This window comes from Chaetomium fimeti (genome assembly GCF_033439085.1).
Source record: "Chaetomium fimeti strain CBS 168.71 chromosome Unknown B0H64scaffold_7, whole genome shotgun sequence".
NCBI lineage: Eukaryota > Fungi > Ascomycota > Sordariomycetes > Sordariales > Chaetomiaceae > Chaetomium > Chaetomium fimeti.
In genome coordinates this window covers 1792591-1818571 of record NW_026944335.1, presented here as the reverse complement: position 1 = coordinate 1818571, position 25981 = coordinate 1792591, and the positions used below count along the sequence as shown (strand labels likewise).

At 57.0% G+C, this 25981-nt stretch overlaps 9 protein-coding genes across 9 annotated transcripts; 4 read left to right on the top strand and 5 right to left on the bottom strand.

Annotated features, from left to right (window-relative positions):
* Positions 1–52: 52 nt before the first annotated feature.
* B0H64DRAFT_347636 (uncharacterized protein) lies at positions 53–1608 on the bottom strand. The gene is made up of 2 exons (XM_062801370.1): positions 849–1608; positions 53–720 (listed from the first exon to the last, which is right to left on the bottom strand). Exons 1-2 carry the CDS (start codon positions 1328–1330, stop codon positions 231–233), a joined length of 972 nt encoding a protein of 323 aa, XP_062656142.1. The 5' UTR covers positions 1331–1608; the 3' UTR covers positions 53–230.
* Positions 1609–2102: 494 nt separating this feature from the next.
* Positions 2103–7065, bottom strand: B0H64DRAFT_377132 (uncharacterized protein; the record flags this gene model as incomplete). Its single annotated transcript, XM_062802511.1, has 9 exons — positions 2103–2394; positions 2470–2807; positions 2882–3017; positions 3068–3104; positions 3164–3786; positions 4207–4296; positions 4442–4485; positions 4740–6684; positions 6749–7065. 9 exons carry the CDS (start codon positions 7063–7065, stop codon positions 2103–2105), a joined length of 3822 nt encoding a protein of 1273 aa, XP_062656141.1.
* A 1604-nt stretch (positions 7066–8669) lies between these two features.
* B0H64DRAFT_407189 (kinase-like domain-containing protein) lies at positions 8670–11983 on the top strand. Its single transcript, XM_062804560.1, has 3 exons — positions 8670–9573; positions 9638–10274; positions 10333–11983. The coding sequence occupies exons 1-3, from the start codon at positions 9142–9144 to the stop codon at positions 11763–11765; spliced, it is 2502 nt and encodes an 833-aa protein (XP_062656140.1). The 5' UTR covers positions 8670–9141; the 3' UTR covers positions 11766–11983.
* Positions 11984–12464: 481 nt separating this feature from the next.
* On the bottom strand, positions 12465–13047 carry B0H64DRAFT_477741 (uncharacterized protein; the record flags this gene model as incomplete). The annotated part of the gene is made up of 1 exon (XM_062808215.1): positions 12465–13047. Exon 1 carries the CDS (start codon positions 12876–12878, stop codon positions 12465–12467), a length of 414 nt encoding a protein of 137 aa, XP_062656139.1. The 5' UTR covers positions 12879–13047.
* A 3576-nt stretch (positions 13048–16623) lies between these two features.
* B0H64DRAFT_365694 (glycoside hydrolase family 33 protein) lies at positions 16624–18389 on the top strand. Its single transcript, XM_062801882.1, has one exon. It carries the CDS (start codon positions 17101–17103, stop codon positions 18325–18327), a length of 1227 nt encoding a protein of 408 aa, XP_062656138.1. The 5' UTR covers positions 16624–17100; the 3' UTR covers positions 18328–18389.
* A 240-nt stretch (positions 18390–18629) lies between these two features.
* On the top strand, positions 18630–19377 carry B0H64DRAFT_407184 (dual specificity phosphatase). The gene has a single exon (XM_062804559.1). The coding sequence runs from the start codon at positions 18652–18654 to the stop codon at positions 19354–19356; it is 705 nt and encodes a 234-aa protein (XP_062656137.1). The 5' UTR covers positions 18630–18651; the 3' UTR covers positions 19357–19377.
* Positions 19378–20562: 1185 nt separating this feature from the next.
* On the bottom strand, positions 20563–20919 carry B0H64DRAFT_407183 (uncharacterized protein). Its single transcript, XM_062804558.1, has one exon. It carries the CDS (start codon positions 20910–20912, stop codon positions 20637–20639), a length of 276 nt encoding a protein of 91 aa, XP_062656136.1. The 5' UTR covers positions 20913–20919; the 3' UTR covers positions 20563–20636.
* Positions 20920–22198: 1279 nt separating this feature from the next.
* On the top strand, positions 22199–23665 carry B0H64DRAFT_407181 (uncharacterized protein). Its single transcript, XM_062804557.1, has one exon. The coding sequence runs from the start codon at positions 22313–22315 to the stop codon at positions 23288–23290; it is 978 nt and encodes a 325-aa protein (XP_062656135.1). The 5' UTR covers positions 22199–22312; the 3' UTR covers positions 23291–23665.
* On the bottom strand, positions 23635–25675 carry B0H64DRAFT_347620 (uncharacterized protein; the record flags this gene model as incomplete). The annotated part of the gene is made up of 2 exons (XM_062801369.1): positions 25257–25675; positions 23635–25164 (listed from the first exon to the last, which is right to left on the bottom strand). Coding segments are annotated over exons 1-2 (1884 nt in total), but the record flags the coding sequence as incomplete, so codon positions are not given.
* Positions 25676–25981: the final 306 nt, after the last annotated feature.

The window sequence follows — 25981 nt, the reverse complement described above, 5'->3', positions numbered from 1 at the left end:
TGAGTGTCAGACGGCAGGGATAAAATAGGCTAGAAGAAAGAGAGGCGAAAGCACCTCAAGTATAAAATGTGAGAAATAGAGTTGAACTGTAACTGATATGCTATAGAGAGCCTGAACACCCCAACGCAACATTGAAGTAACTTTGCCTCAAACCAGAGTTTGAGATTGTGTGTAGAGAGGTAAAACTACAAGATGTATACTTTTCTCAGGACTCAGTTCAGCACCCTCCCCTACCTCACGATACTCTTCTCGATCTCAGCAACCTCAGCCAACGCCTCCCGGATCTTCGTCTTCGCCTCCTCCCCAGGCGGCAAATACGGCCTCCTGGGCACCATCTTGTTCTCAGCATCCTCCACACCAGCAAGAGGCGCCGTAAAGACACTCGCAGCATACTTGGTTGCGGCAATGCCACCGCTCTTCAACGCCTGCTCTGCTAACGCCGCCTTCCTGTGCAGCTCCAGCGCCTCTTGCGCCTTGCCCGCCTTGTACAAGTTGTACACTTCCACGACCGTCTTGGGGAACACGTTCGCGAAGGCAGCAATACATCCAGCGCTGCCCACTGCAAGCCCGCCGATCAAGAAGTCACTCTGGCCCCCGAACACGGCGAACCTCTCCGGCGGGAACTCGGCAGCCAGCCGCGTGATCTTGGCCACGCTCCCGCAAGTGAGCTTGACACCCACAATGTTCTCATGCTTCTTTGCCAGCTTCGCAATCGTTCCACTGCTTCTGTTAGCCACCACCCTCACCCTCGCCGTCCCTTAACCAAAGCAATGGAACCCAACCTCAACCAACCCACCCCCCCTCCTCCTCCCCAAATACAACAACAACAACAGCAAGAAAAGACGTACCTATCCAAATCCACCCCCCCACAAACCCCCGGAAAGTTATACACCACCACGCCCACCCCCAACCCCCCACAAATCCCCGCCACCTCCCCATAAAACCCCTCCACCACCTCCCCCAACGCCCCCACCTTCCCAAAATACCCCGGCGGCAGCACCAGCACCCACTCACACCCAGCAACCTCGACCGCATCCTCCACAAACTCCCGCACCTGCGCCGTCGAGTGGCCCCCCACGCCCGCCATGATCGGGAACCCCTCCCCCAGCACCTCGCGCGCCACCGCCAGCACGCGCCGGCGCTCGTCGCGCGTCAGCAGGAAGGGCTCCGCGTTGGTGCCGAGTATGACAAGCCCCGCTAGGCCGGTGCGCGTGCCCAGGTAAGAGAAGTAGGCGCGTTGGGCGTCGAGGTCGAGGGTGTTGGTGGCCGGGTCGTAGAGGGTTACGGCGGGGCACCAGACGCCGGAGGGGGGGACGGGGAAGGGGGACATTTTTGGGTGGTGGTGGTGGTGATTCGTGGGATTTGGGAAGAGGTTGCTGTTGTGTTTTGGGATTATGATAGAAAGGGGATGACCGGGTGCTGGTTCTGGGGGCTTGCTTCTTGATGGGCTATTGGAGATTGTAGTTGGGGATGGAAGCTCGGGAAAGAAGGGGGCGAGGGGTGGTGTAAGTGAAGAGGGTGGGGCCGGTGGGACGACCTCCCCGGTTAGGCACGGCACGAAGGTGGTCGGGCTCGAGGGACGGATCAGATACCGAGCGGGGGTTCAATCTCAAGCGGGAGAATCTTCCAGGCGGTGATTCCACTCGGGGAGCGGGGTGCGGATGGCCCGGCGGGGCAACGCGCCGACACCGGCCGCTGAAGCTTGCGGCTTCCGGCGGACGGCGCGCCGAGGGCGGGCGAACACCTCCAGAGCGGGTACCCGCGTCGGGTGTTGCATACCGAGCACGCTAGTTTGCGGGGAGACAGCTCATATCCCAAAAAATCTCCAACAGGAAGGTATATTAACAGATCTCGTCTCAGTGCCCAAGCAAACCCATGCCTTGCGGCGAAGGGAGGAAAAACAACAAGGTCTTCGACGAGTCGAGAGCAAACAAGGAGATAAAAACAAAAAAAAAAAAGGAAAGGTAGGTAACGGCAGATCGATCGCCACGCCCATCCGGCAAAATGTGTATATCCTCTCCCAGTGCGTGTCTACCCCTGGAAAACCGCCCAAGCAAGCAAACAAGCAACAACCCCACGACACGATCCCCAACACAGCGCGACTAGCGCAAGCCGATAACGCTCATCTCGAGGGTCCAGACCCTGCGGATCCAGACCTTGAGCTTGGTGCCGGCGGGAAGGCCCTCGACGTCGTCAAGATCGACACCCTCCCACCAGCAGCGGCGGGCGGGCTTGCGCCAGAAGAGCAGCAGCTTCTGCGCCATGCCGACGGCGCTGCTGCCCATGTCGTTGCCGCGGATGTCGGAGCGCAGGCGCGCCAGCGCCAGGGAGCAGATGACGGCCTTGTTGGGTTCGCCAGCCCGGTGGCCCCAGTGGTCGTCATGGTTGAAACCGCTAGCGCCGTCAGTTAGTACGCTACTGCCATAAAACGCGTCGGCCCGGTAAAAATATGGTGGAGGATAAACTCACCCCGCCGTCAACATCTCGATGAGATGTGCCTCAGTCGTGCCCGGCTCGTCGCTCTTCTTAAGACCGCTGAAGATACCGTCCTGCCTGAGGAGCGCCCTGGCGGCCGCCCGCTTGACTTCGATCATCTCGGGCTGGTCAATGTCCTGCTGGGGGGGGATGACGTAAAAGTCGAGGTCCTCGCGCAGCACGATGATACCGGCACGCCGGCTGTTCTCATCCCGTGCCGAGGGGTCGAGCGGCACCACGCCGTCGCCGTTTTCTAGCCCGGCCTCCGCCGGAATGCTCTGCGCCACGTTCCGGAAGAAGTCGAGCATGTACTGGAGCGATGCGGGATCATACTATGCAAGTGTCAGCCGACTTGCGTGTATTACAGAAACCAAATATGGTCTATTGTGGCGATAGCAATACTCACGTCAACTTGAACGGCGTCTCCTTCCGTGAACCCACCCATTTGCCCTTCGGGGAAGAGCCCGTTGGGAAAGAGAGAGAGCAGGACAAACTCGGGTAGTGTTAGTAGCTCATCTCGAGACAGCTTGAAGCGGGTGCCCCTGTTAAACAGTCAGTGAGGTGCAATTGCGCCGGGTGCATCGAGTCCTACCGCAGGTCCATCAAGATCGTCTCATCGCCAGGCACATCTAAGGGCGCATCGTTAGTCTGGCTATTCTACTCCGAACCCCCGCGTCACACAACCTACCTCCAAGCGGATTGAGCGATGGCCCGCCCTGTTGCACCTGAGTAATAATACTCGCGGCACCTCCTGCGGCAGCCATGAGGTATGTAAAGGAGTCGAGGGGACTGGAGCCCTCTGAATATGCCGGCGGCGGTTCTGAATCCTCGTCCTTGGCGCTGCCCTTATTATCCTGGGGGAGCGCGCGCTTGGTCTCGTCCTGGAGCCTGAGGGCCGCGGACGCGCTGTTCGAAGACTCGGGTGCTACCTGATGGTCGGCAGGCGCATACGCTGGGGCTGCGGAGGCGGAGGAAGCGGCTGTTTCGCTGGTGTCTTCGACAGCGGCTTTGTACGGCTCGCACGGCTCGAGAACGGATTCCGCTTCGTGGCCCTGGACAGGAAAGAGCGACGAAAACGAGGGTGGCGGCCGGAAGGCTGAAGGGCCCGCGGCCTCGGACGCGGGATACTGCGGCGGTGGGGAGCGCTGACGGGATGGAGAGTTCTCGTCGTCGGTAGGCGGGATGAATTCGGCGTCGACCTCGGTGAAGCACGCTAGGTTCGTCTCGGCCACGGTGTCGGGGGGCTCTGGAATGCCAGTTTCCTCGTCGACAATGCGCCGGTTACTGGAAATGGGCCCGAAAGACGAGCTACTGGGATCTCGGCGGTCAGACAGCGGACGTGACGGCAACGGTAGCCGTGCGACGGAGATGCAAGAATTGGTGAGTCGCAAATGTCCAGGGAACGTTGCTCGGTACGCTGTCGTTTTAATGGCCCGCGCGCCTGTGATTTTCTTGGCTCAAAGTTGCGGCAGAATGACTGGTCGCCGTTGAAGTCTGTGTGATTGAGAGGCGGCTCGGTCGTGGTTGGGGTGTGGCCTCCACTGCCCCAGATTAGATGCAGGGCGAATGAATGCTTTGGGATCGGGAAACCGAGATGACAGCTGCAATGCTTGGCTAACGCTTGGGCCGAATTTTATGCATCGGGGAGCTTGGGCTTGGAAATTTCAAAATTGGAATGCAGAGATCCAAATCAAAAGAACGGGAAGAAATAGTGAATGAGCACCTATTCACGTGTTGTGCACGTAGGAGTTGCCGCAGAAGCTGAGATGCATGAAGTCCCATTCCCTGGGCGCCGCTGGCTTCCAGGCGCCCCTGAAGCATCTCCAACACCCAATTGCATGTGGGGCAGGACCCACACCGCACTTGTAACCGCCCTGTAACGACCAATCAAAGTGCGGTGGGCTTGGACCGTCGACGAGGAGTCGAGGACTTGAGGGCCGTTGTCATTACAACGTAATATTCGTACCTTGATACGAGACCGAGTTCCAGATTGGAGTGATTCGGATACGCCTAGTATGCATGTTTTGGTAATACATCCATTGTTGGAAATCCCGAGAACTTGAAGTTACTGTGTAGGTAGGTACCCAGTTCAGGGCGAGTATGAACCTCCGCGCTGCAGGGTTGAATTCTCAGTTCATAACTGTGCATTCACGTATACCTCGCCTAAAAACTACACATTACTCCCACTTCGGGGTAACCAAGGGTCGCCGCTATTGGGGGTATTAATCCTCGTCGTCGCTATCTCCAAAGATGGCTTTGAACACATCCTCTCCAGCCCTCTTCCCTTCTAGGGCCTCGTTTCTGCTCGCATCTACGACGGTCCTGTCAGGGACCGGGGCTTGCGCGGTTGTCTTGTCAAGTGCGGGTACGAGAGCGAAGCCAGCATCGTTTGGAGTGCCGCCTGAGGAGGGTGGGCCGGAGCCGAACTCTCCCGCCAACGGCTCTTGCCGTAAAGCACTAAAGTCTTGCGGGACACTAAACTGGGAGGTAGAATCGTACTTCGCCCTCCCCGACCCTGAAGCCGACGGCTGGTCGTCGGGCTGCACATGCTCTGGCGGTTTCACGTTGAAGCGCTTGCATAGGAGCCGCGTGGGGTAAAAGTCGGCGACGGATCTGGTCATGGGCCCAAACATGCCAAGCTTGGCCGCTTCCTCAGCCGGATCCTGGGGTTTGGGCGGTGGCGTTGAAAGTAGATCCTTCTCCTCTGTCTCGCTGCCTGAATTGGTGCTGGGCTTGCCCGTAGACGTCGTAAACCGGCTGGCCATGAAGCCCGTCATGGGCTTGAAAATTCTTGCACAGTTATAGAACTCATGCAGTTCCCTCAGCCACTCCTCGCTGTTCATTCTTTTGGGTTGTGTCCCTGGGTCCGGGCGGAACCCTGCCTGATACTCGAGAAAAGAGATGTATCTGGAGCGTTTCGCCTCGTCGTCTCGATATGGGGCGTTGCCACCGGCCCCTCTAGCGATAGCAGCAACGGCGGTCGCCTTATCCAGCTTTGGGGCGCGGCTGAGGAGCTCCTGTAAGCGGTCGGTTTCGCTGAGCGCATGCTCAGCCGGGACTTCCCCACGGGCGGGAGGGAGATCCTTAATGCCGGTTACAGTAGCTAGACGCTCCCGTGCTTCTGCTGACATGAAGTCGAAGACGGATTTTCCTGGGAGCTGCTTTTCACCAAGGATAGCCGCGCGAGACTTGGGGTCGAGCGTTGACGCCTTAGCGGCGTCCGCCGTGGAAACGTAACCGGCAGCGCCGGCCTGAGCTTCCGGTTTCTTCGCCGAGACCCAATCCGGAGGTATACTTGGCGGAGCGTATTTAACTTCGGCGCTGGCTTCGGACGTTAGGACGTCGGGCTCCTTGCCAAAGACAAATCCGTCCAAAGGTAACCGTCCATCATGGCATTTCCGTGCCCCGAGCCCGACTTTCCCGAGACCAGATTTCCTTGATGGTATAAATGCGGGTTTGCTCTTCAACGTTGGGTTGACCGCAGTTGTAGCCTTCTTTTTCTTTTTGTCGCCGCCGATGACCCGGTTGTACGATATTCGCGGTCCAACTTCGTAGGGGTCTTCGTCGTCGGAACCGGTGTCGTTTAGGATGCCAACCCCTATCCCTCCTGCGTTCTTATCCCGCCCTTTCTTGCGGCCCGTGGCGAGTGTGAACTTTGGTCGCCCAAGGCCGCTCGTCAGGTCGTTTTCGTCGTCGGAGTCGGAGTCCTTGGCGTCGCTGGGCTTGGTAGCGAGGGTAATCGACGCCAGCCTTGTTTCTCCTGCGTAGCCTAGTCCCTTGTGGTCGGTCTTGTGGACAAGACGAATCATGGCAACGTTCTCCGGTGCGAAGAGATGCGTCCCCCTTGGGTCGTCCGTATCGCTGCGGAGCTCGAGGCGGGCTCTCCTGCGAATCTTGGGGCCGATCCCCTGTCCCTCTTTCCACCCCATCTTCTTGAGCAACCTGGCGCCCATTGTGTCCCCATCGGCGCGGAATATGCCCATAAGGCTGCTCACCCTCGTGGCATCATCGGAGGTTGTACCCAAGCTGGAAAAAGCAGCCTGCGTCTGTATTTTCCTCGATTCTTCGGCATCGGCTAGGTCCTCCTCGTCCATGAAATCCTCGGCGCGTTGTCGGGCAGTTTTTGGGTCATCCTTGCGACGGTTGGTCCGTGAGGATACAAAGGTAGACGGCGTCCATCCCTCCTTGGAGCCGACGGTATTGAAATAACTAGGGCGATGTCAGTTGGCCCAATACAAGTGCGAGATGTGAGCGTACTTGCCCTGCGCTGAACCCTCCGGTAAATGCGCCGTGAAGCCTCTTCCTCCCCCGCTCGTCCCTCACCTCCTGCTTCCATAGCGGCACATAAGAACCGTCATCGCGAACCTCGGGGTCCTGTGGTGGAAGCGGCGTCCCGAAAGTGACGTAAGGAGATTGTTGTGCGGACAAGTCGGCCTCGTAAGTTGCACGCGATCTCTTGTAGGACATGGGGAAGCCGAGGTATGGGTCTAGAACTGTCGGTGAATTTTGGAAGAATTTCGTGGTTTGTATGGGTGTTCGTTTTCGTGATGAAGCTGCTCCGTCATTGAACGTGACCTTGAATTGAACCATTGGTGGCCCCAACTCAAGTCGCGCCGAGAATCAGAAAAGGAAAGCGGTAAGGGTTCAAGAAGGAGATGTGGGGAAGTTCTGCCGATGATGCGGGGAATGTCCGTGGGGCGTCCCCCCTTCGCTCTTCCAGGCAAGAGATGCGGATGCCACCGTGCCAAGCCTCTCACCCTGCCACGCGAGAGCTGCACACACATCGTCAGCATTCCCGTTTCGACCCTGACGAGTAAGTCACCAATTTTGATTGCTCGTTACGCCACTGGCACCTTAAGAAGAGGAGATTCACCATGTGCGATTGTAAAGCTTCTGCGAGGGAGGGGCGGCAAGTCTTCGGGGGTTACCTAAGGGGAACCTTCATTTTCCATCCAAGTACATTTCATTGCTCTTTGGCGTTATCCGCTTCTCTGGAATTATCACAGGTAGTCGAAACGATGATAGTTACAGAAACCAGTTCGCAAGGCTTCAAATATCACGCTGATCGAGCCATCTTCCGGGACAGAAGTTCAACGTCACTCCGGTTAAATCCAGCGATGCGACGACAGGGCCTTCTTTCCTAGCTGATCAGCATCATGATATCATCCAGCCAAACGCTTGGGAATTCCCTCCGGTCTCCTCCGGGCGGTTTCGATGTCGACAACGAGTCAAACATTGCTTTTTCCAGGGCCTTGACAGCTGTTGTTAGAGCTGCCCCCCTGACTCGCATACTTTTGGGCCATCATCCCTTCATGCTCTTCTTGAAGTACTGCAGACTTCCGGCTCGTGGGCTCGTCTTCTGGTTAGCAGTTGGATGGAAATACTCTCGAGGTGCGTAACCCCTGTCGATTTCGTGGACTGTTTGCCCCGAGAGTAGTCACCGTTGGGCTGGCCTCTTGCGCGGCCGCTTGCTGGTCGCGGCCATTGTTGGTGCAACACACACACCATCTCCACTCGAGGGCGGCCAATCAAGGAGCGACCAAGCATCCCTCGAGTCGGGCCTGCAGAGACTCCTCTCCCAATCTCACCCAGCATGTATGTAGGTGCATTTGATTGCGAGGTATGAGATATCATGGTAGTCGCGCGGACCGAAGCTTATCGAATATTTGGCGAACGCTGTTGGCGGGACACTTGGCAAAGGGTGTACGGTCATCATGTTAGATGGGCACTGCGCAAGACCCAGGCCGTTCGAGGTCGAGGCCCGTCCTGCCGGAGCCCGGGCCTGGTGTGTTGGACCCGGCCATCTCGCCTTGTCGGGTACGGGGACGGGGACTTGTAATCTGTATGTATCTTACCTCAGGGGATTCAACAAGTTGTTGACAGCTCCGAGAGAATAAAGGAGGTACGGGAGTGGGTTCGAAAGAGAGACACGACAACGGCAAAGGAATATTTTAATCGAATTTAGAGTACTTAAGATAAACCACGGCAAGTGTCAGTTTCTCCCTCGCCAGCTGCTGTGCATAACTACCTAGTTCGAGAGAGAGAGCGATGCACTCGAAATCCAAAAAAGGACGGGAATCGGAAACCGTGCTGGTCGGAGTTCTCGAAATTACCTGTAATTCAGCGAGCGTGGATACCGACTCCACCGTCAACCCCCTTGACAGCGGTCCAGCCAAACACCCAGTCTCGAGCCAGTCCAGTCCCCCCTCAACTGTTGCTTGCTGAAAAGCCGCCTGGACTGCCCAACCTCGAGCCGACACGCCGACCGTGAAACTACACCGCGAATTCAAAGCACCACATCGCACCAAGGAACACCCCGCCAAGTTCTATCAAAGCAATTAATCCCCAATCCCGTGCGCGCGAGACAGCCCTGCACTTTGCTGCTCCGCTCCCGATCGACCGCCTGAAGCCCTCGTCATCGACTCGCCCACCACGACTACCTACCGACCGACCTTAGCCGATTCGATTTCGTCGCAAGCGTGCATTTGCTGTAGTGCTTATTCCGGGAGCCATATATAGCGAGATTCCTCTTAGACGGAGTTGAATGGTGTGTTTTTGAACCTGGTCTTTTTTTCCGCACCACGATTATTCGGGGTCGGTCTGCCATAGTGAACCTCTGCCGACTGCCGCCTGGGCCCCGTGTTCCCCTCGATTCCCTCGCCCAAGATGGCGACGACGGTTTCTGCCGGGGCTGAATTGCCCATACGGTCGCAATCCGTTCGGACACGCCGGCCACCGACTGCATCGCGACCCGATCCCCTTCCCCGATCCGAGTCATCTACAAGAGCCGAGGCCTCGACAAGAACTGAGCACTCGCAGCAGCAGCAGAATTCGAGTCCTTACCGTCGCAGCAGTAAGCGTTCGACTACAGCACAGTCACCCCGAAGTCCTCAGCAGGAAATGCCGCCTCCGGCGCACAATCCTGCTGCCGACGAGCCCAACGACAGGGCCGCCGATCAGCAAGCGCAGCGCACCTCGAAGCACAGATACCGTACCGTCATCCCTGCCCCATCAGGCGATTATGCCTTCATCAAGACCATTGGCCAGGGCAGCATGGGCAAGGTGAAGCTGGCTAAGAAGGAGGGGTCAAACGAACTGGCAAGTCTCGTCGCATAACCTGCCTAGGTTGTTTGTCTGCTAACCCCCCGTCTGCTCGGTTTAGGTCGCATGCAAGATCATCGAGAGAGTATCCGTCGACGATGGGCGGCAGAGCAAAGAAGACCGAGAGCGGGCCGACGCCGCCAGGGAAGATCGCAACGCCCGCGAGGCTGCTATCGTCAGCTTGCTCAACCACCAGTATATCTGCGCGCTGCGGGACAACCTGCGGACAAGGTGGCACTGGTATATGCTCTTCGAATACGTCAATGGCGGCCAGATGCTCGACTACATCATTTCCCACGGGAAGCTCAAGGAAAAACAAGCCAGGAAGTTTGCGCGCCAGATAGCGAGTGCGGTCGACTACTGCCACCGGAATAGCATCGTTCACCGCGACCTCAAGATCGAGAATATCTTGATCAGCAAGACGGGCGACATCAAGATCATCGACTTTGGCCTTAGCAACCTCTTTTCGCCAGACGAGAACAGGAAGCTCAAGACATATTGCGGCAGTCTCTACTTTGCTGCCCCGGAACTGCTCCAGGCAAGGCCATACACGGGTCCCGAAGTCGACGTGTGGAGCTTCGGCGTGGTTCTGTTCGTTCTCGTCTGCGGTAAGGTGCCGTTCGACGACCAGTACATGCCCGCACTCCATCAGAAAATCAAGAAAGGCGCAGTCGACTACCCCAACTGGCTTTCGAGTGGTGGGTACCGTCCCGTACATTACATTCCACCATGTCGTCCTCGCTAACCAGCTCTTAGAATGCAAGCATCTGATTTCCCGGATGCTTGTCACGGATCCGAGGCAGCGCGCCACGATGCACGAAGTCATGAACCACCCCTGGATGCTTAAAGGGTACAACGGGCCTCCGGAAAACCATCTTGCCCATCGGGAGCCTCTGCAGCTGCCGCTCAACGAGGACGTCATCACACACATGACTGGTTTCAAGTTTGGCCCGCCGGACTACATCCGCGATGAGCTGACTAAGAAGATCTTGTCGCCAAAATACCAGGCAGCGGTCCGGCGCCTAGAGAAGGAGAGGGAACTGCCACAGCCTACTCCAAAGGAGGTGGAGAAGAGGCGTGCTTTTGGTTTCGACTTTTACAAGAGGCGGAACTCAGTAACGAGCAAGGAAACTCTCACCAACGGTAGCGCAGAAGGTCTGCCCATGGGCGATGATCCGCTCAACGCGTTTGATCCTATGATTTCCATCTACTACCTCGTCCAGGAGAAGTTTGACCGTGAGCGGCAAGAGGCGCTGGCGGCGCAACCCACGATGCCGCCCAAGGTGCAGGTCCCACCATCCCCACAACAATCCCAAACGCTCGCCGTCCCGCCGTCGCCAATCGCACGGCCAAAGGAGAAGCATTCTCTTGCCGAGATTGTGCCTCCGCAACCGGCACACACTGAGGGCGGCAGGTCGCGGCAGAGAGCAAGGTCACACAGCGAAGACCAGGTTAGGGAGCCGGTCAAGAACGGCCTGCTCTCCCCCGACATGGTGCCACAAAAGAAAGGCGGCAACGGCCCCGTCTCGCTCCTCCGCAGACTCAGCACGCGCGATAGGAGGAAGGAGCCCTCAGAGGGCAAATCCAGCACACTCATGCAAAAGTCGGTTTCCATGCGTGCCAAATCCCTTGGCCACGCCCGCCGGGACAGCATCCAAGCCCGCCGCGCCAAGCGGGAGGCCGACGCGCGGGATCAGCAGCAAAATTCGTCGTCGACCCACCAGGAGCCACCTGTCAGGGAGGAGACGGACGCCGAGTTGGGACAGGACGCCGAGGGCGGCGACAGCAGCGGCGGCTCGCACGAGCGCCTCGAGCCCGAGGACCCGGATCTCGCCAAGCCCGTGTACCTCAAGGGCATCTTCAGCGTGTCGACCACCTCCACCAAGCCGCTGCCCGAGATCCGCGCCGACATCAAGCGGGTCCTCAAGATGCTGGGCGTCGACTACACCGAGATCAAGGGCGGCTTCAGCTGCTCGCACGCGCCCAGCATCGCCGACCACTCGCCCTCGCACGGCCACCACGGCCACCACGGCGACTCGCGCGTCGCCGATGGCGAGATCCGCTTCGAGATCGTCATCGTCAAGGTCCCGATTGTCAGTCTGCATGGCGTGCAGTTCAAGAGGGTGGGCGGAAACACGTGGCAGTACAAGGCGATGGCGGAGCAGATTGTTAAGGAGTTGAGGTTGTAGACGATCGGGTCGGGTCGGGTCGGGTTCCAAGGTTGGGTTTGCATTGGCGAGGGGGGTACACACGGGAGAAGGGAGGGATGTTTTTTTACGTTTCGTGAGTGTCATGTTAGGCTGGTGTTGGTCTGCCCTGTGCTTGACGATGTTGGAGTTTGTTCAAAGGTAATTCTTTATATTCTAATTAGTACTTAATGCTGAGCCCTGTGATCCTCCCTCACTTTTGGTCTTGATTGGATGTACGAGTGGGATGGGACAGAAGAGAATCTGAGTTGTCCAGAATATGGTGTCCCTGAGCTACCACGATTGGAACAAGCGATGAATGAGACGAGTGACAAACACCTAGACAGGGTATGTGCGTCACTCTTCCACTTAACACCTGACTGTTTTCCGTCCTTGGAGAGTGGTGTTGTCCTCCTCGCCGACCCCCTAAAATACATATTGTAACTCCCATCCCAAACGCCGTTCCCCAACCAGTAGTTATACATGACATAGTACAACGGCCGTAGGTTACTCCCTCCTCCCACTTCCTGCACACCCGTCCCTTAACCGTCCCCGAAACCTCACAACCTGCCCATCAGCGTCGACCAAAACAACCACCTCTCCCTCCCTCCCACGGAGCCACTCACTCACTGGAGCCAGCCACTCACTCTCTTCACCACCCTTTCACCCACCTCCTTCATCCATTCACTCACTTTACTCACTTCACTGACTCCCCTCCCCCTTCCCCTCCCCTCCCCACCACCCCATAATCCTTGGCCAGTACGTAATCCACATATACGACTCCGCCACCACCATAACACAAAACACGGCAATCAAAGCCTTGCGGGCGCGCGGGTTGGGCACGATGGAGCGCAGGTCGAATTTGGGGTAGGCTGGGTTGCCGCTGGCGTTTACACTGCCATTGGCATTGTTACGGGGGTTCCCGCTGCTGCCACTGGTGTTGGTGTTGGTGTTGCGCACGGCGCGGGAGGTTGAGAAGGAGGTGGTTGTTTGGCGCGGGAGTGCGAGGTGGCGGGATGCCCGGGGTGATGGTGATGATGATGATGATAGGGGGGTGCGGGTGGGTAGGAGGCGTTGCAGGCGGTGGGCGGGGGGGAGGCGGAATGCGGCGGACATGATGGGTGGTGGTGGTTCTGGTGGGTTTGACTGTTTATTTTTCGGGTGATGGTTGTATTTAGTTTGGTTGGCTGCAAGGCTGGGGTAACGGAATACAAGATTGGATATTATGGGACGGGTGTGTTGGGAGGGAATCCTTGGGCTTATAACTTGGTCTTCGAGGCTTGCGTTTCAGCGCGATAATTGCCCGAATAGGCAATGTTGAGTCACTTGGTACAGATTACATGTATTTGATGCGACACACTCTCTGGGCTCCGGGAAAAGCCGGACCTGACACACCAACAATTAAATTTCCAGCATGTCAGCAAGATTGCACCTCACGTCAAAGAGCTGGTTCATGTTTGGGGAAAACCCCTTCGCAACTCGCATTCAGTTAGGAGGAAATCAATTCATGATCATCATTCATAACCCATCCCGGTTTCAAAACCTGTTGATGGTCAACGGCTTAAACGGCTTTTGCGGCCTTTGAACCGGTGTGATCCCCCGCCGGGCTAGGCCCGGGGGTCGCCGAATCTGTCCGCCGAAGGGAATGCCACGGGCCGCCGGCCGAGCGGGTCTCACCAGCGGTTCATTCTCGTCGTCCGGTTTTGCCGCGTTATTTTCATCATATTTCGAATCCTCCGCTGTCGCCGGCCGGGGCGGCGAGCTCGAGAAGCAGGCGTACCGCTTCGTTTTTGCTGCCTTCTTTTCGCTTGGGACCGACGGGCGGGTCATCATCCTCCCGGCGCCTAACCTGTGGCCGGCGAGAACCGGGTCGATTGGTTCTGTCGGAGCAGCCTGAGGCTGGGCTCTTGACGCACTCCGTGCCGGGAACATGTTGCTAGGTCTCATCTCCGGTGGTGGTCCCGCAGGCTGAGGAGCAGAGGCGGAGCTGGTCCTCACAAAGTCCATGATGCTTTTTTGGTTCGAGGCTCGCTGCTTAGTTGATGGTTTGGCCTTCTCGGTCGTTTTGGGAACTTTGGCTGTCCCATTTGCGGCAGTGATGGCGGCCTGGTTGGCTCCAACACTGACAAAGCCAGGCAGAGGGACGGTGGTGAATGTCGACGACTGTTCCATGGTAGTGGTGTGCTCGTTCTTCCACGGGCTTTCCTCGCCGTTGACCTGTCCCCCGCATGGACCATGGAGTCTCGGCCTTTTGGCCCTTGATACATCCCCCCCATAGCGAGCATCCGCGATACCGAGCCCGTGCTTCATCTCTTGCCTAACCTCTTCTGGGTCGACGGGGAAAAGGTTGTCCTCGGGGCTGAACATGGCAGGAAGGTCTTTGTAAATGGTCTCCTCTGGCGGCAGCTCGCGGCGAAGGATTTTGGCGATGTCGACCATGACAGGCCGGTCGAGACACGGCCCCTTCGGCAAAAATGAAGCTTTCACGGGATCAACAAAAGGCGACAGGTCGTGACGTTCCCCGTTGCCGTTCGCAGAGAAAAGCGGGCAACTGAGATAGAGCAGACTCTGGGCCCTCGTCATGGCCACATACAGCAACCTCCGCTCCTCATCTCCATCGTCGGATCGCATGTGAGGAATGGACCCGTCGTAGACCGCGGGGACAAAAACGATGGGCCATTCGAGGCCTTTCGCGGCGTGTATCGTCGAGATAGTCACCTGTGGGTTGCTCTCCTGGCCGTCGTTTCCCTTTTGGGTATCCGACGCGAGCGACACGTTGGCCAGAAAACGGGGTAGAACTCCATCTTCCTTTGTCTGTTCGAGTCCTTCGATTTCTGGCAGAGAATCTTCATCGGAGATCTCTATATCGCGGGTGAATTCGGCGGCGAGACTCAGGAATTCTTGCACGTTGGCCCATCTCTGGGCGTGGTCATCAGGGTCGGGATAGAACCCCTGGAGGTATTTTTGGAAGTCCAGTTTCGTCAGAAGGTGTTGAATCATCTCGACCAACCCAAAAGGCGCCCCGTCGGGCCCTGATGCTTCTCCAAGGCGCCTCCGAATATCCTGTAATAAACGCAGGAGCCCGCCGCTGACGCGCTGCTCGGCCTGTTTTGTGATTCTTGTTTTCGCCTTACGGTCTCCTCGGCAGTGTTTTGACAGGACATCCCAGACGCTGAGGGATGACGTCTCCGCCTCGTCGATCAGCGCTTTTACGGTCTCCGGGCCGATTCCTCTCTGGGGGACGTTTAGGATCCTTGCAAGTGCGTCGTTATTTTCAGGCTGGTGAATGACGCGCAGGTATTCAATAATAACCTTGATCTCTGCGCGCTCGTAAAACTTTTGGCCGCCAACCATCTTGTACGGAATACCGGCCCTTCCAAGAGAAGCCTCGATGTGCCGTGACAGAGCCGCCGAGCGTACCAAAACTGCTACATCGTCATTGCGCAGCATTGAACCTGACATGACGAGCACTCTCCTGATTTCCGAGACAATCCAGTCCGCTTCGGCGGATGCACTCTTCAGCCGGCGAAGAACGGGGCGGGGACCTTTGTTGTGGGTGGGCGTCAGGACTTTTTGGTACCGCGCCTGGTCCTGCTGTATCACTTCCAACGATAAGTCAAGGATAGACTGGGACGACCGGTAATTCTCCTCAAGGGATATCTCGTCGGTCTCGGGAAACTCTCGGAGCATTTTCCACAGGTTTTTGATCTCGGCCGAGCGCCATCCGTAGATGCTTTGGTCCGGATCTCCGACGGTGGTGATCCTTTGGCGGCGCTGAGCAAAGAGTTTCATCAAGTCGTACTGGATCCCGTTCGTGTCCTGATACTCGTCGATGAGGACTGTTTGTATGTTGGAGACGCAAGACGGGAATTTCTGGAGAAGATCGACGCAATTCACCAGCAGGTCGTCGTAGTCTAGAAGATTTGACGTCTCTAGGTGTTTTTGGTACTCGCTGTAGCAAGTCTCGAGCTCCCGAAGCCCGGCTGGTTTGGTGGACTCCTGGCGGGCCGATTTGGAAGCTTCCTCGGTGCCCTTGGCTTTCTTCTTGCTGATCCATGAGCGTGCGACAGCCGGGTCGGTGCCGAGCTGCAACCTCTTGCAAATTCGTTTGAGGATTGCGCTGGAATCGGCGCTATCGGCAATGCCAAACTTCTGGTTGAGGCCGATGTGTCGTCCGTAAGCGGCAAGATAGCGGCGTGAGATGCTGTGAAAGGTGCCGAGTATGAGTTTGGTCTCTCGGCCGTTTCCCAGAGCTTTCCCAATGCGCTCTTTCATTTCGCGTGCGGCCTTGACGGTGAAGGTAGCGACGATGACGTCCTCGGGGCGGATTCCCATGCGGTCGACCAGCCAGACGACCCGGGCTGTGAGCGTATGAGTCTTGCCGCTGCCGGGTCCAGCCAAGATAGCAACAGTGGCGGCATCCGAGGTCACCGCCCTACGCTGGGCATTGTTGAGACCATGGAGGATTGCGTGATTGAGTGTTGGGGTTGTCATGGTGGCCAGCAACCACGACAACGTGTGGCGCTCGTGGGCGCTGGAGAGTTGGGAGGACCTGGTACGGTATCGCGTTACCAAATTTGGTATCTCGAAATGGTCTGGCTCGTTCAAGTTGTCCGCATGCGGAGGACTGATCGAAGAGCACCGGACTGTCAAGTGTCAAGTGTCAACAGCAGGCACGGCTGTCAACGGCATCAACATGCAACCGACCGAGCTCACGGAAGGCGCGACAACACAGAGGACAACCGTGATGTGGGGCGCTTGATACGCGAGAGCACGTGATACAGGTGCCGCTTCCGTGCAACCCCATGACGATCACATGGAAGGAGCGAGGGAGTTCAAAAATAGATCCTCCAACTCCCCAGCTTTTTGTTCCCGGTTCGCTCCCATGCATTGATTTGCGATTGAGATACAACCTGCCATCGGGTCAACCTGTAAGCCCGGGCCGTGCATCAACAACAATAAACCGAATATCCGAGGCACAATGGAATGCACGTGGGGAATCCTCTGCTTGTCAGTGGTTAATTGAATCCAATTTCTTCGTTGTCTGGGGTCACTCTGAATGACTTTCCTTTTTCGCGATCCCATCGTGATGACGACGACATCTGCAAATATCTCCGACGTCTCCGGCGTCTCCGACGGCTGAGATTCTTGTCAGCCGGCGGAAATCAACCATGCGCCCTTTGGTCGAGAGATCGTGGGCATTGAATCCATAAAACCTTGGAGATGTTCGCGCTTCTCGAGGTCGTGGGAGGTTGAAACAAGGCGTTGGAACTAAAGCCTCGTTCCTCAGCCATCATCGACTTTCTTCGTCTCCACGACACCTCCCTCGACGATAGCCATGCGCTGGCTACAAGGTATCGCCCTCTGGGCGCTGCTGGCTCCGCTCTCGCAAGCCAATGTCGCGGACCCGGCCAAGGACGCGACTCCTTACCACAAAGAGTTCGTCTTATTCCGCAGCGCCAACATGGCTTCCCCAGACAAGCTCTCTAGCGGCATTGGCTTTCACTCCTTCCGCATCCCGGCCGTCGTCACCACGAGCACGGGCCGAATCCTTGCTTTTGCCGAAGGCCGCCGCCACAACAACCGCGACTACGGCGACATCAACCTCGTCTATAAGCGCACCAAGACAACCACCAACCACGGTGCGTCCCCCAGCGACTGGGAGGGCCTGAAAGAGGTGGTTGGTTCCGGCGCCGGCACATGGGGCAACCCGACGCCGGTGGTCGACGGCAAAACCATCTACCTGTTCATGTCCTGGAACGGCGCTACCTACAGCCAGAACGGCGGCAACACACTCCCCGACGGGACCAAGACCAAGAAGATTGACACCACCTGGGCGGGACGCCGCCATCTGTACCTCACCAAGAGCACGGACGATGGCGCCACCTGGTCCAAGCCCGAGGACGTCACCAAGACGCTGACCCCCGCCAATCGCGCCTGGGACGCCGTCGGTCCCGGCAATGGCATCAGGCTTACCACGGGCGAGCTCGTTGTCCCCGCGCAGGGCCGCAACATCATCGGCCGCGGCCCCTCGGGCAACCGCACCTGGTCGATGCAGATCCTCTCGGGGGCCGGGTCCGAGGGCACGATCGCGCAGACCCCCGACGGCAAGCTCTACCGCAACGACCGGTCCGGCAGCGGCGACTACCGGCGCGTGGCGCGCGGCACGCTCACCAGCTTCGGGAAGTTTGCCGACGACGGCGGCCTGCCGGACCCCAAGTGCGAGGGGTCCGTGCTGCTGTACAACCGGGCCGACTCCAAGGGCCCCGCCCGGACTATCTTCATGAACTCGGCCAGCAAGACGAGCCGCCGGGCGATGCGCGTGCGCATCAGCTATGACAGCAACGCGGCCAAGTGGAACTTTGGGCGGGAGCTGGCCAATGCGCCAGTGTCTGGGGCAGGCAACGAGGGCGGGTATTCGAGCATGACCAAGACGGCGGACTACAAGATTGGGGCCCTAGTCGAGAGCGACTTTTATAACGACAAGGGAGGCCAGAAGTCGTATCGGTCCATCATCTGGCGGCGGTTTAACCTGTCGTGGATCTTGCATGGGCCGCGTAACTAAGGGGCTCTTTAGGGTCGTCGGTGTCGACCGAGGTAGTAAATTACATATGATGTACTAATCGGAACGCACTGTTGTTCCGCTGTGGAGGGCCGTGTGAGCGAGAGGGCCGTGTGATCTGGGGGACCGTGTGCCAGCTGTGCTGCAAGGTCTGTTCGCCTGTTCACCTGTTCACCTGCTGTTCTCCAGGCTGGCCATGCCAACTTACCCATCATCATCTCCCACCATTCCTCCAAGCCATCAGCTTCCAATACCATCTTTCTCCGCGACTTTTCCCAAACCTCAACTCGTTCGAAAATCGATCAGCAATCGACCGACTACGACAGAATGTCCCAAATCAATCAGCAGTCGGTTGACTACGACATATTGTCTAAAATCAATCAGCAGGCGACGGCCTACCACGAGACACTTTCTAAGCAGAGGGCCGCATCATCCGACTCAGACCACCCTCCCAAGTCCGAAATCGAACACGCTCCATCGTCGGACATCGAACGTCCAATGTCGGAAATCGAGCCGGGCTTGTTTTTGGGAGATGAGGTGAACTCGTACACAGTCTCCGGGTTGGCCAGCAACAACATCGGCGCCATTGTTACCATGTTAAAAGTCAGGCCAATATACTGGAGCCATCCGCAGTATCGCCCCTTTGTGGATATGGACCGCCATATGTTCATCCCCTGCCGGGATTCAAACACCCAGGACCTCCTCCGCCGGATGCCCGATATTTGTGATTTTATTCACCAAATGCTCCACGGGGAAGAGAGGCAGAGCGTCCTTGTGCACTGTCACAAGGGCATTTCACGTTCAGCCACGGCGATTGTGGCCTACCTCATGCGAACCCATCGCCAACCGTTGGACGCCGTGCTCGCTTCGGTAAAGGCCATACGGCCAATTGTCAGGCCCAACCCCAACTTCATGGAGCAGCTGGCCGTCTGGGCTGCGGTCGGCTACGAACCCTGGGAAGACGCGGCCAGAACGACCCCCAAGCCCCGGTATGCCGCCTACCTGGCAGGTTGGCGGGAAAGTGGCGGGTAACCGGCAATCTGGGTTTGGAATTCGTACTACGAGAGTAGACTTGTAGTGTAGTAATCCAAACCCTGCCATCAATGAATCCATACACTTTGCGTGACTTGACAAACTAGCGCCACCTATCCCGGCCTCGACGTCATGGCTTACTATGTATATCGCTAAGCCAACTCAACCTCGAAAGCAATCCAAGGCAGATAGTTAAACAGCAGAAGACGCTATGAGACAGGAATCCTTTTCTTGTTTTGAATAGGCGTTCCGTATCCAAGGGTCAAGTTACACGCCTGCGAGGTCCCTCATATCCGAGGGTTAAGTTCAGCTACGCGACCACGAGGTTGTTTGTATCTAAGGGTAAAATTATACGCCCACGAGGCCAACGGAGCCATCACGTAGTGCGAGGGTCAAGTTACGACTGCTTTTCTGTCAAAACATTTAAACCATCCCTCGGATCTCTATTAGTTTAGATTTTAAATCATGGCTAAATACCTCAATCACCGTTTCATCCCTGTTTCCACCAGCCGACCCTGCGCTTCATCGTGGCAGTAAAGCGCTCGGAGAACGTGGCGTTAGAGCGAAGCCGATCCTCCTCCTCCATAAGGTAGTGGGCCCGATTGCGACGGACCTTGTACATGATATGGCATTGCCTAAGGGTACACAACCTGCATTTCGGAACGAGTCAGCACACGGCCAGGTCCAGTACAGGGAAGAAGAAGAAGAACCCAGCACGGCCATACCAACTGCCAGTAACCCCTCCTCAAAAAAAGAGAAGAAAAAAAAGAAAGAAAAAAAGAAACCACTCACAAAGAAAGACTCGCAAAAGCCAGCGCCACACAGCTCGCATCAAACACCTTCCCCTCCGGCGTCAGCGGGTAGCACTTCCTGCGCCGCCTGCGGGTCCCGCACGTATCCGTGAGGCCGGCCGTCGAGTCGCGCTCGCCCATGTGCGACTGCGTCAGGTGCATCACCGCGCCCCCGCCGCCGACGGCCAGCGCCAGCAGCACGATCGACGCGCAGGCGGTGGCCAGGTACGTGTGCCGCGACAGCTTGCTGCTGCTCGGCGTCGTCTTGGCCGTGCTGCCGGGGGCGCGCAGGGCGGGGGTGAAGAAGAGGAGGGTGTGGATGATTGCCTGTGAGGTTTGGAAGGGGGGGGTTAGTGGTGGTTATGGTGGTGGTGGAGGGGGTGGTAAATGATATGGAGGGGGGCTGGGGTGAGGTGGTGGTGATGGTTATGGTAGTGGGAGGTGACGTGACATGAGCATGGGTGTTTGTTGGACAGGGGGGTAGCGCAGTCATGTAAGTTGGGTGATGATGAGATGAGAACATGCACTCACACAGACGATGCAGTACGCCGCCCAGGGAAGCGCGATCCAGTTCGTGGTCGGCTTCGTCCCCTGATCCACGATCCACGCTGAAGCACCGAGCATGACCAGGGCATAGACGGAGCGCAGGGCAATCCAGAAGTCGTCGGTGCTGTAGGCCGACTTGGGTTTGGCCTCCTTCTTGCTCGCCTTTTCGGCGTGGTCGTCGTCCTGACTTGAGCGGAGGGTAGAGGACCGCTCGTTCATCTCCACGTCGGACATGGGAACTGGCTGCGCTGCTAGCAGCATGCGCTTTGTCTCTTCGTCGGGATCCATGGTGTTGACCGTGCTCGGCGTGCTGTGGTTCGATGGGGAGGAAGTGTTGGGCTGCAAAAAGGGATGGGCCACGGGCGTCTTTTACAAGTAGACGCGAAACGGCGCGCGTGGGCGCGGTTTTTCTCTCCCGAAAACGGTTTGGCGCTTGTCGGTGCTCATTACCTGCCAGCAGCAGTCAGGCTGAATCTGCAGATCTCCTATACTATGCGGTCTAGTTGATACCCCTGAAACAAATGGCTGTAGCGGGCCATCATCGCTCCGTCTTACCTGGATGCCGATCCTCTAACTAAACGTTTAAATTCATGTCTAAGTTTCTCCGATGTAATCTGTCCAAGCAGACAGACATACATAGCACAACCATGGAGTTATACATACAACAAGGAAGAGGCAAAAGAGAGAAGTTCCCGCCAGGGCATCCCAGCACCTCACTTGGCCCGCTGCCTCGTCCTCCCCCCTATCATTCGCCGGCCCACTTTCTATCCTTTCGACAACAGGAATGATCGCATTGGTGATGTTACGGCAGGTAAAAGGTTAAACTGGTAACTATCCTTGGAGCTCAAACTGCCGGGTTTAAGAATCGTGGGGTCGACTCGTGGCTTGAGTGCCCAGGTTTTGCAAGATATGTGAAGCAGGGAGGAATGTACGTGGGGAAGTACCCAGGTAGGTACATACCTTAGTTGGGAAAATGAGGGCGGCGAGAGGCCTCACAATCCTTCCGCAAGGCTTCTTGGGCTTCCCAGTCAAATAAGCCTTACGGATTAAGGAAGCCTTCCAGCCCCCTTACCAAATTCAGGGGCCTCCAACGGCACCTGCTGGGTAACGGTAAAACGGACAGGGCGACCAGGAGCAGGGCGTTCAGGGCCGTCGTCTCCCGCCTTGCGACTTCCTCGTAAAGTCGCGTCTCTAGTTATACAACCACACAACCTCCTTCCTCAATTGAATAGCTTCGCTTGCCGTGATTCAATTGTAAATGATCTCCTCCTTTTTCTTTTTTTCATGATACCTGTCCCGTGTTCAATTCCACGGCGTGACATCTTTCTTTAAGTGCAATGTTCAATAAAATGGCGGTCCCGTTGTTGAAGAAGAAGGTGTAGAGCCTCTTATAAGGGATTATTATAAAGGCTTAATTACTCGATTTCCATTGAAGGCTTCCTCTTTAAGTAATCTGTCAAACCCTTTTTTGGCCTGGCCTACAGCCCTCCCGTCTAGGTACGGAACCCCGCCGAAGTATGTACATATGTACCATGGTTTTAGAGGTTCCATCCGACGTGCTTCCATGCAAACCCCGCTTTCTGCTCAATGTGTTTTCTTCGGTGGGCGGCAGCTATTGAATGCTGCCTTCCCCGACAACATTGCCGCCAACTTGGGGACCCCCCTGGGTTACACCCCTGCTTAGAGAACCGCTCAGCTTCCCAACCATGGCAGAGCCGTTCAGTAGGAAAGCCATTGCCAAGGCATTCTTCGGCCTCGACATCACCGATGATAAACCCTCCTCGACAGTGGGAAACCAACGCCCTAAGAAGGGGAGCAAGACGAAGGCGCCCATCACAACGAAGCAGGAATCCCGACTACTCAACTTGCCAGTCGAGATCCGACTTCAAATATACGACCTGCTTCTCGTCAGCTGGTTCAATCGCTGGGACAACCCATCCTGGTCGGTCGGGAACACTCATCAGAAGTTGATCTTGTTGGATTCCATCAAGGATCGACAGTACCGAACCATGGATCCGGCTGTTCTGCAAGCGTGCAAGCAAGTCTACTCCGAGGCGGTCCCGATACTCTATTCACGGAACGTGTTCCGCTTTAACGACCCGCACTTGATGTTTCGGCTCATGGTTCAGATTGGGGATACTAATACGAAACTGATTCGATCTCTGGATATCTACGTGCCCCCCGACGCCGACAGAGATTCGTGGTTGAATCTCCTCCATGTCCTTCCCACCGCCACCACGGCTCTGAAGACGGTCGTGATGAGTTGGTGGGGGGAGGGGGATGACAAGCTCTGTGAACGACTGAGCTTGGGGAAGGACGTAGCCTTTGCTCAGGCTCTAGCGGGGCTATCGACATTGGGCCTGGAGAAGCTGAAGATTGAGGGATATTACGCTCAGAGCTGGCCTGCGTATTTCAGAGACAAGTTCGGGGCGCGAGTGGTTGAGGCTGAAGAGGGTCGTCCACGCCCACCGAGAGACGACGACGATGACTGGATGCGCGAGTTGAACAAAAGGTCCTTGGAGGATTTCAGGAAATATCAGGAGGGAACCGAGTTGCTGAATCCATGGGAAGAAGTTGGTAACGCAACATTCTTCTGAATCGCTCAACATTCGTCATACAGTGTTGTGTTAAGCACCAGTGTGATCGGCGGCTACAATATGCTGGATGACTCCCCTTTGTTCATTGTTATGTTATTTGAGCCATTGACGAGTTGGGTGTGTACTTGCGGGCAATGTGAGGATATCATATTAGACTGGGGCGAGGCATACATGAGGGGGAGAGAGTCCAAGAGACTGAAGATCAGGTTGATGTTTCTACCCTGATTCCACCCCACAAACTCAAAGCGGTGATGGAGGGTTTCCAGCAGTCCCATATATAGCCGTGAGGTCACCAAGCCCGCCCCTAAATTTCCCCATTCCCTTTAATGGTTCGCCGGCCGGCTCGTCGCCGCTTTATGAACCTGGCTCACGCAACGCAGGGCCGCCTCCATGGCGCCCTGAATCCAGCCGTGCGTGTAGCTGGCGTGCTCGCCGGCGAGGAAGACGCGGTAGCTCTTGGGGTCCTTGGGGTACGCCCAGTCCGGAGTGCACATGGTCTCGAGGTACTGGCCCTTCTGGCGGGGGCCGAAGTAGCAGAAGGCGCTACCGCCCGCCAGCTCGTCGGTGGGGAAGGCCTGCGACGTGCCGCCCTCGAGATACTTCAGCGAGCCGGCGCCGGGGAAGATGCGGTCTAGGTTCTCGGCCGCCGTGCGCACCCGCCGCTCCTCCGGCATGGCGCTGAGGATGGTGGCGTCCTGCTGGAAGGTGTAGGCCGCCATGATGGCGCCGCGGTTCGTGTCGTTGGTCTGCGTGTTGCCCTCGGTCACCGGGAACATGGTGTACCGGATCGGCAGGTCGCTGACCAGACCGCCGTCGGTGCCCTGGCCGTTCTCTGTGAAGACTTGCTCCCACCAGCGCTTTTTGTACTGCAGGAGGACCTTGGTTACCTCGATGTAGCGCACGTCGCGGATGGCCTGCTCCAGCTCCAGTCTGAAGGGACGGGACTTGGTGATGAGCCGTTGGGCCGTGTAGGGCACCGCGAGGATGACGTAGTCCGAGGTGAGAGTGTACTTGTGGTTGGCCGTCTCGTAGTGGACTTTGACCTGGGGGGACTTGTCGCCCTGAGGGGGGAGGTCTTCCAGGTGCGTCACGCGGGCGCCGTACGTGATGTTATCGTCAAGGGATTCCTCCCCCAGGTCCGACGAAAGGAAGGCTTTGGGAACCTGGTCCATGCCGTACTGCAGCTGCTGCATGCCGGACGTCTGGCCTTCGGTGTTGCTCGAGAGGAAAGCATCCTTCCAGGACTCGATGAAGCCGTTCTCGTACACGACGTGGGCGTTGCCGAGGTCGTAGAGCCTGATGGCGTCGTCGCTCCACCCGGCGACCTCCTTGAGGAACGAACGGAGGGTGTACTTATCGTACTTACGGGTGACTGTCTGGTATGCGCGGCGAATCCTGATGGGCTTGTCGCCGTCGCCCTTGTTGTAGGCATCCTCGAATTCTTGAACGACGGGCGCGACGGCTTCAAGGAAGAGCTGGTCGCACGTTTTGCCTTTCTCGGTTTCATCTAGACCCGGGAAGACAGCGAGCAGGTCGCGATCTTTTGCGTTCAGCTTCTTGTTGAAGTCGTCATACGTCAACTTAGAGCCACCTTGGTAGTCCGAAAGGTAGATGAACTTGTTCTTCATCTCAAAGCGAAACAGTTGGTCATCGAGCTGGAACTTTTTAAGGTAGGCGCGCAAGAGAAAATGGTTCCCAGGAATGCGCATGGCGCCTCCTTCGCCATGCAGACCCGGGGCGAGGACGGGGTCCCGGAAAGTGACTATGCGGCCGCCTACCCGAGAGGATGCCTCGAGGATGTGAACGACAAAGCCGGCCCGCTTAAGCTCGTAGCCAGCCACGAGGCCTGAAATGCCTCCACCGACGATGGTTACCTGTGGTGGATGCGTATTAGTGCCACGGCCCACGGGTACGAAGTACTACTACTATTATAGCACAACAGGTATGAATTTCTCATCAAACGTACCGAGGTGCCCTTGGGTACGCCCTTCAACCCCGGGCCATTGATCATGTCCGTATAGGTCGCCTCGTCTTGTGCGCTTTCATCGGGAATCTCATGCTTCCCAGGCGCGGGCTCCGGCTCGGCGCCACGAGTAGACCGCCCGCGAAAAGGCACCGCCCTCAACGCCTCGTTGCCGATCGACCATAGTGCACGGCCGTCTTTGCTTTTCAAGGCCTCCTGGTAGTCTGTCTCCGGTTTAGTGAAGTTGAGAAGGAATCTCAGGAGGGGGGCAGTTCCGGGAGAGGCGACATCGCCCTGGGTGTACTCGTGGATTTCGAAATCATCCGAGAGGGGTCGGGGCGCCTTAGATGCTTCCATGTTGCGTGTTTCTGAGCGGAGTCAAAGAAAGGAAGTTTGCTTTGATTGTTGACTGCCGAGGCACGGTTGGGGCTTGCAGAAGCATAGGTCGTCAAGAGAGAGCACAGGTCGAGATATATAAGTACGTCTAACACGGGCTTCCTTGATGTTGCAGCTGTATCCGAACCCTGGCAAGGGACTTGAACATCATTGCCTTCACCGTCAAAGAGAGGGACCATGGCTGCCCAATATTCAATGCGGTGTTTCTTTCCCTGTTCAGAGACCATAAAATGCGCAAGTGTTGCAAGGCAATAACGCTCATGGGCCAGTAAACAAGCCAAAGACCGGATGGTTACGTATTATGGCGATCAGAGCCTCCTATGGCTGCCCGA

What these genes read in the sequence shown, in the direction of transcription:
- B0H64DRAFT_407181 (XM_062804557.1), top strand. Translation starts at nt 22,313, where the DNA reads ATGCTGCCTTCCCCGACAACATTGCCGCCAACTTGGGGACCCCCCTGG.
- B0H64DRAFT_347636 (XM_062801370.1), bottom strand. Translation starts at nt 1,330, where the DNA reads ATGTCCCCCTTCCCCGTCCCCCCCTCCGGCGTCTGGTGCCCCGCCGTA. An exon ending in GGGGGGGTGGATTTGGATAG is followed by an intron (nt 721 to 848) that starts GTACGTCTTTTC and finishes TAACAGAAGCAG; the next exon opens with TGGAACGATTGCGAAGCTGG.
- B0H64DRAFT_365694 (XM_062801882.1), top strand. Translation starts at nt 17,101, where the DNA reads ATGCGCTGGCTACAAGGTATCGCCCTCTGGGCGCTGCTGGCTCCGCTC.
- B0H64DRAFT_407184 (XM_062804559.1), top strand. Translation starts at nt 18,652, where the DNA reads ATGTCCCAAATCAATCAGCAGTCGGTTGACTACGACATATTGTCTAAA.
- B0H64DRAFT_407183 (XM_062804558.1), bottom strand. Translation starts at nt 20,912, where the DNA reads ATGAACGAGCGGTCCTCTACCCTCCGCTCAAGTCAGGACGACGACCAC.
- B0H64DRAFT_407189 (XM_062804560.1), top strand. Translation starts at nt 9,142, where the DNA reads ATGGCGACGACGGTTTCTGCCGGGGCTGAATTGCCCATACGGTCGCAA. An exon ending in AGGAGGGGTCAAACGAACTG is followed by an intron (nt 9,574 to 9,637) that starts GCAAGTCTCGTC and finishes TGCTCGGTTTAG; the next exon opens with GTCGCATGCAAGATCATCGA. An exon ending in CCCCAACTGGCTTTCGAGTG is followed by an intron (nt 10,275 to 10,332) that starts GTGGGTACCGTC and finishes ACCAGCTCTTAG; the next exon opens with AATGCAAGCATCTGATTTCC.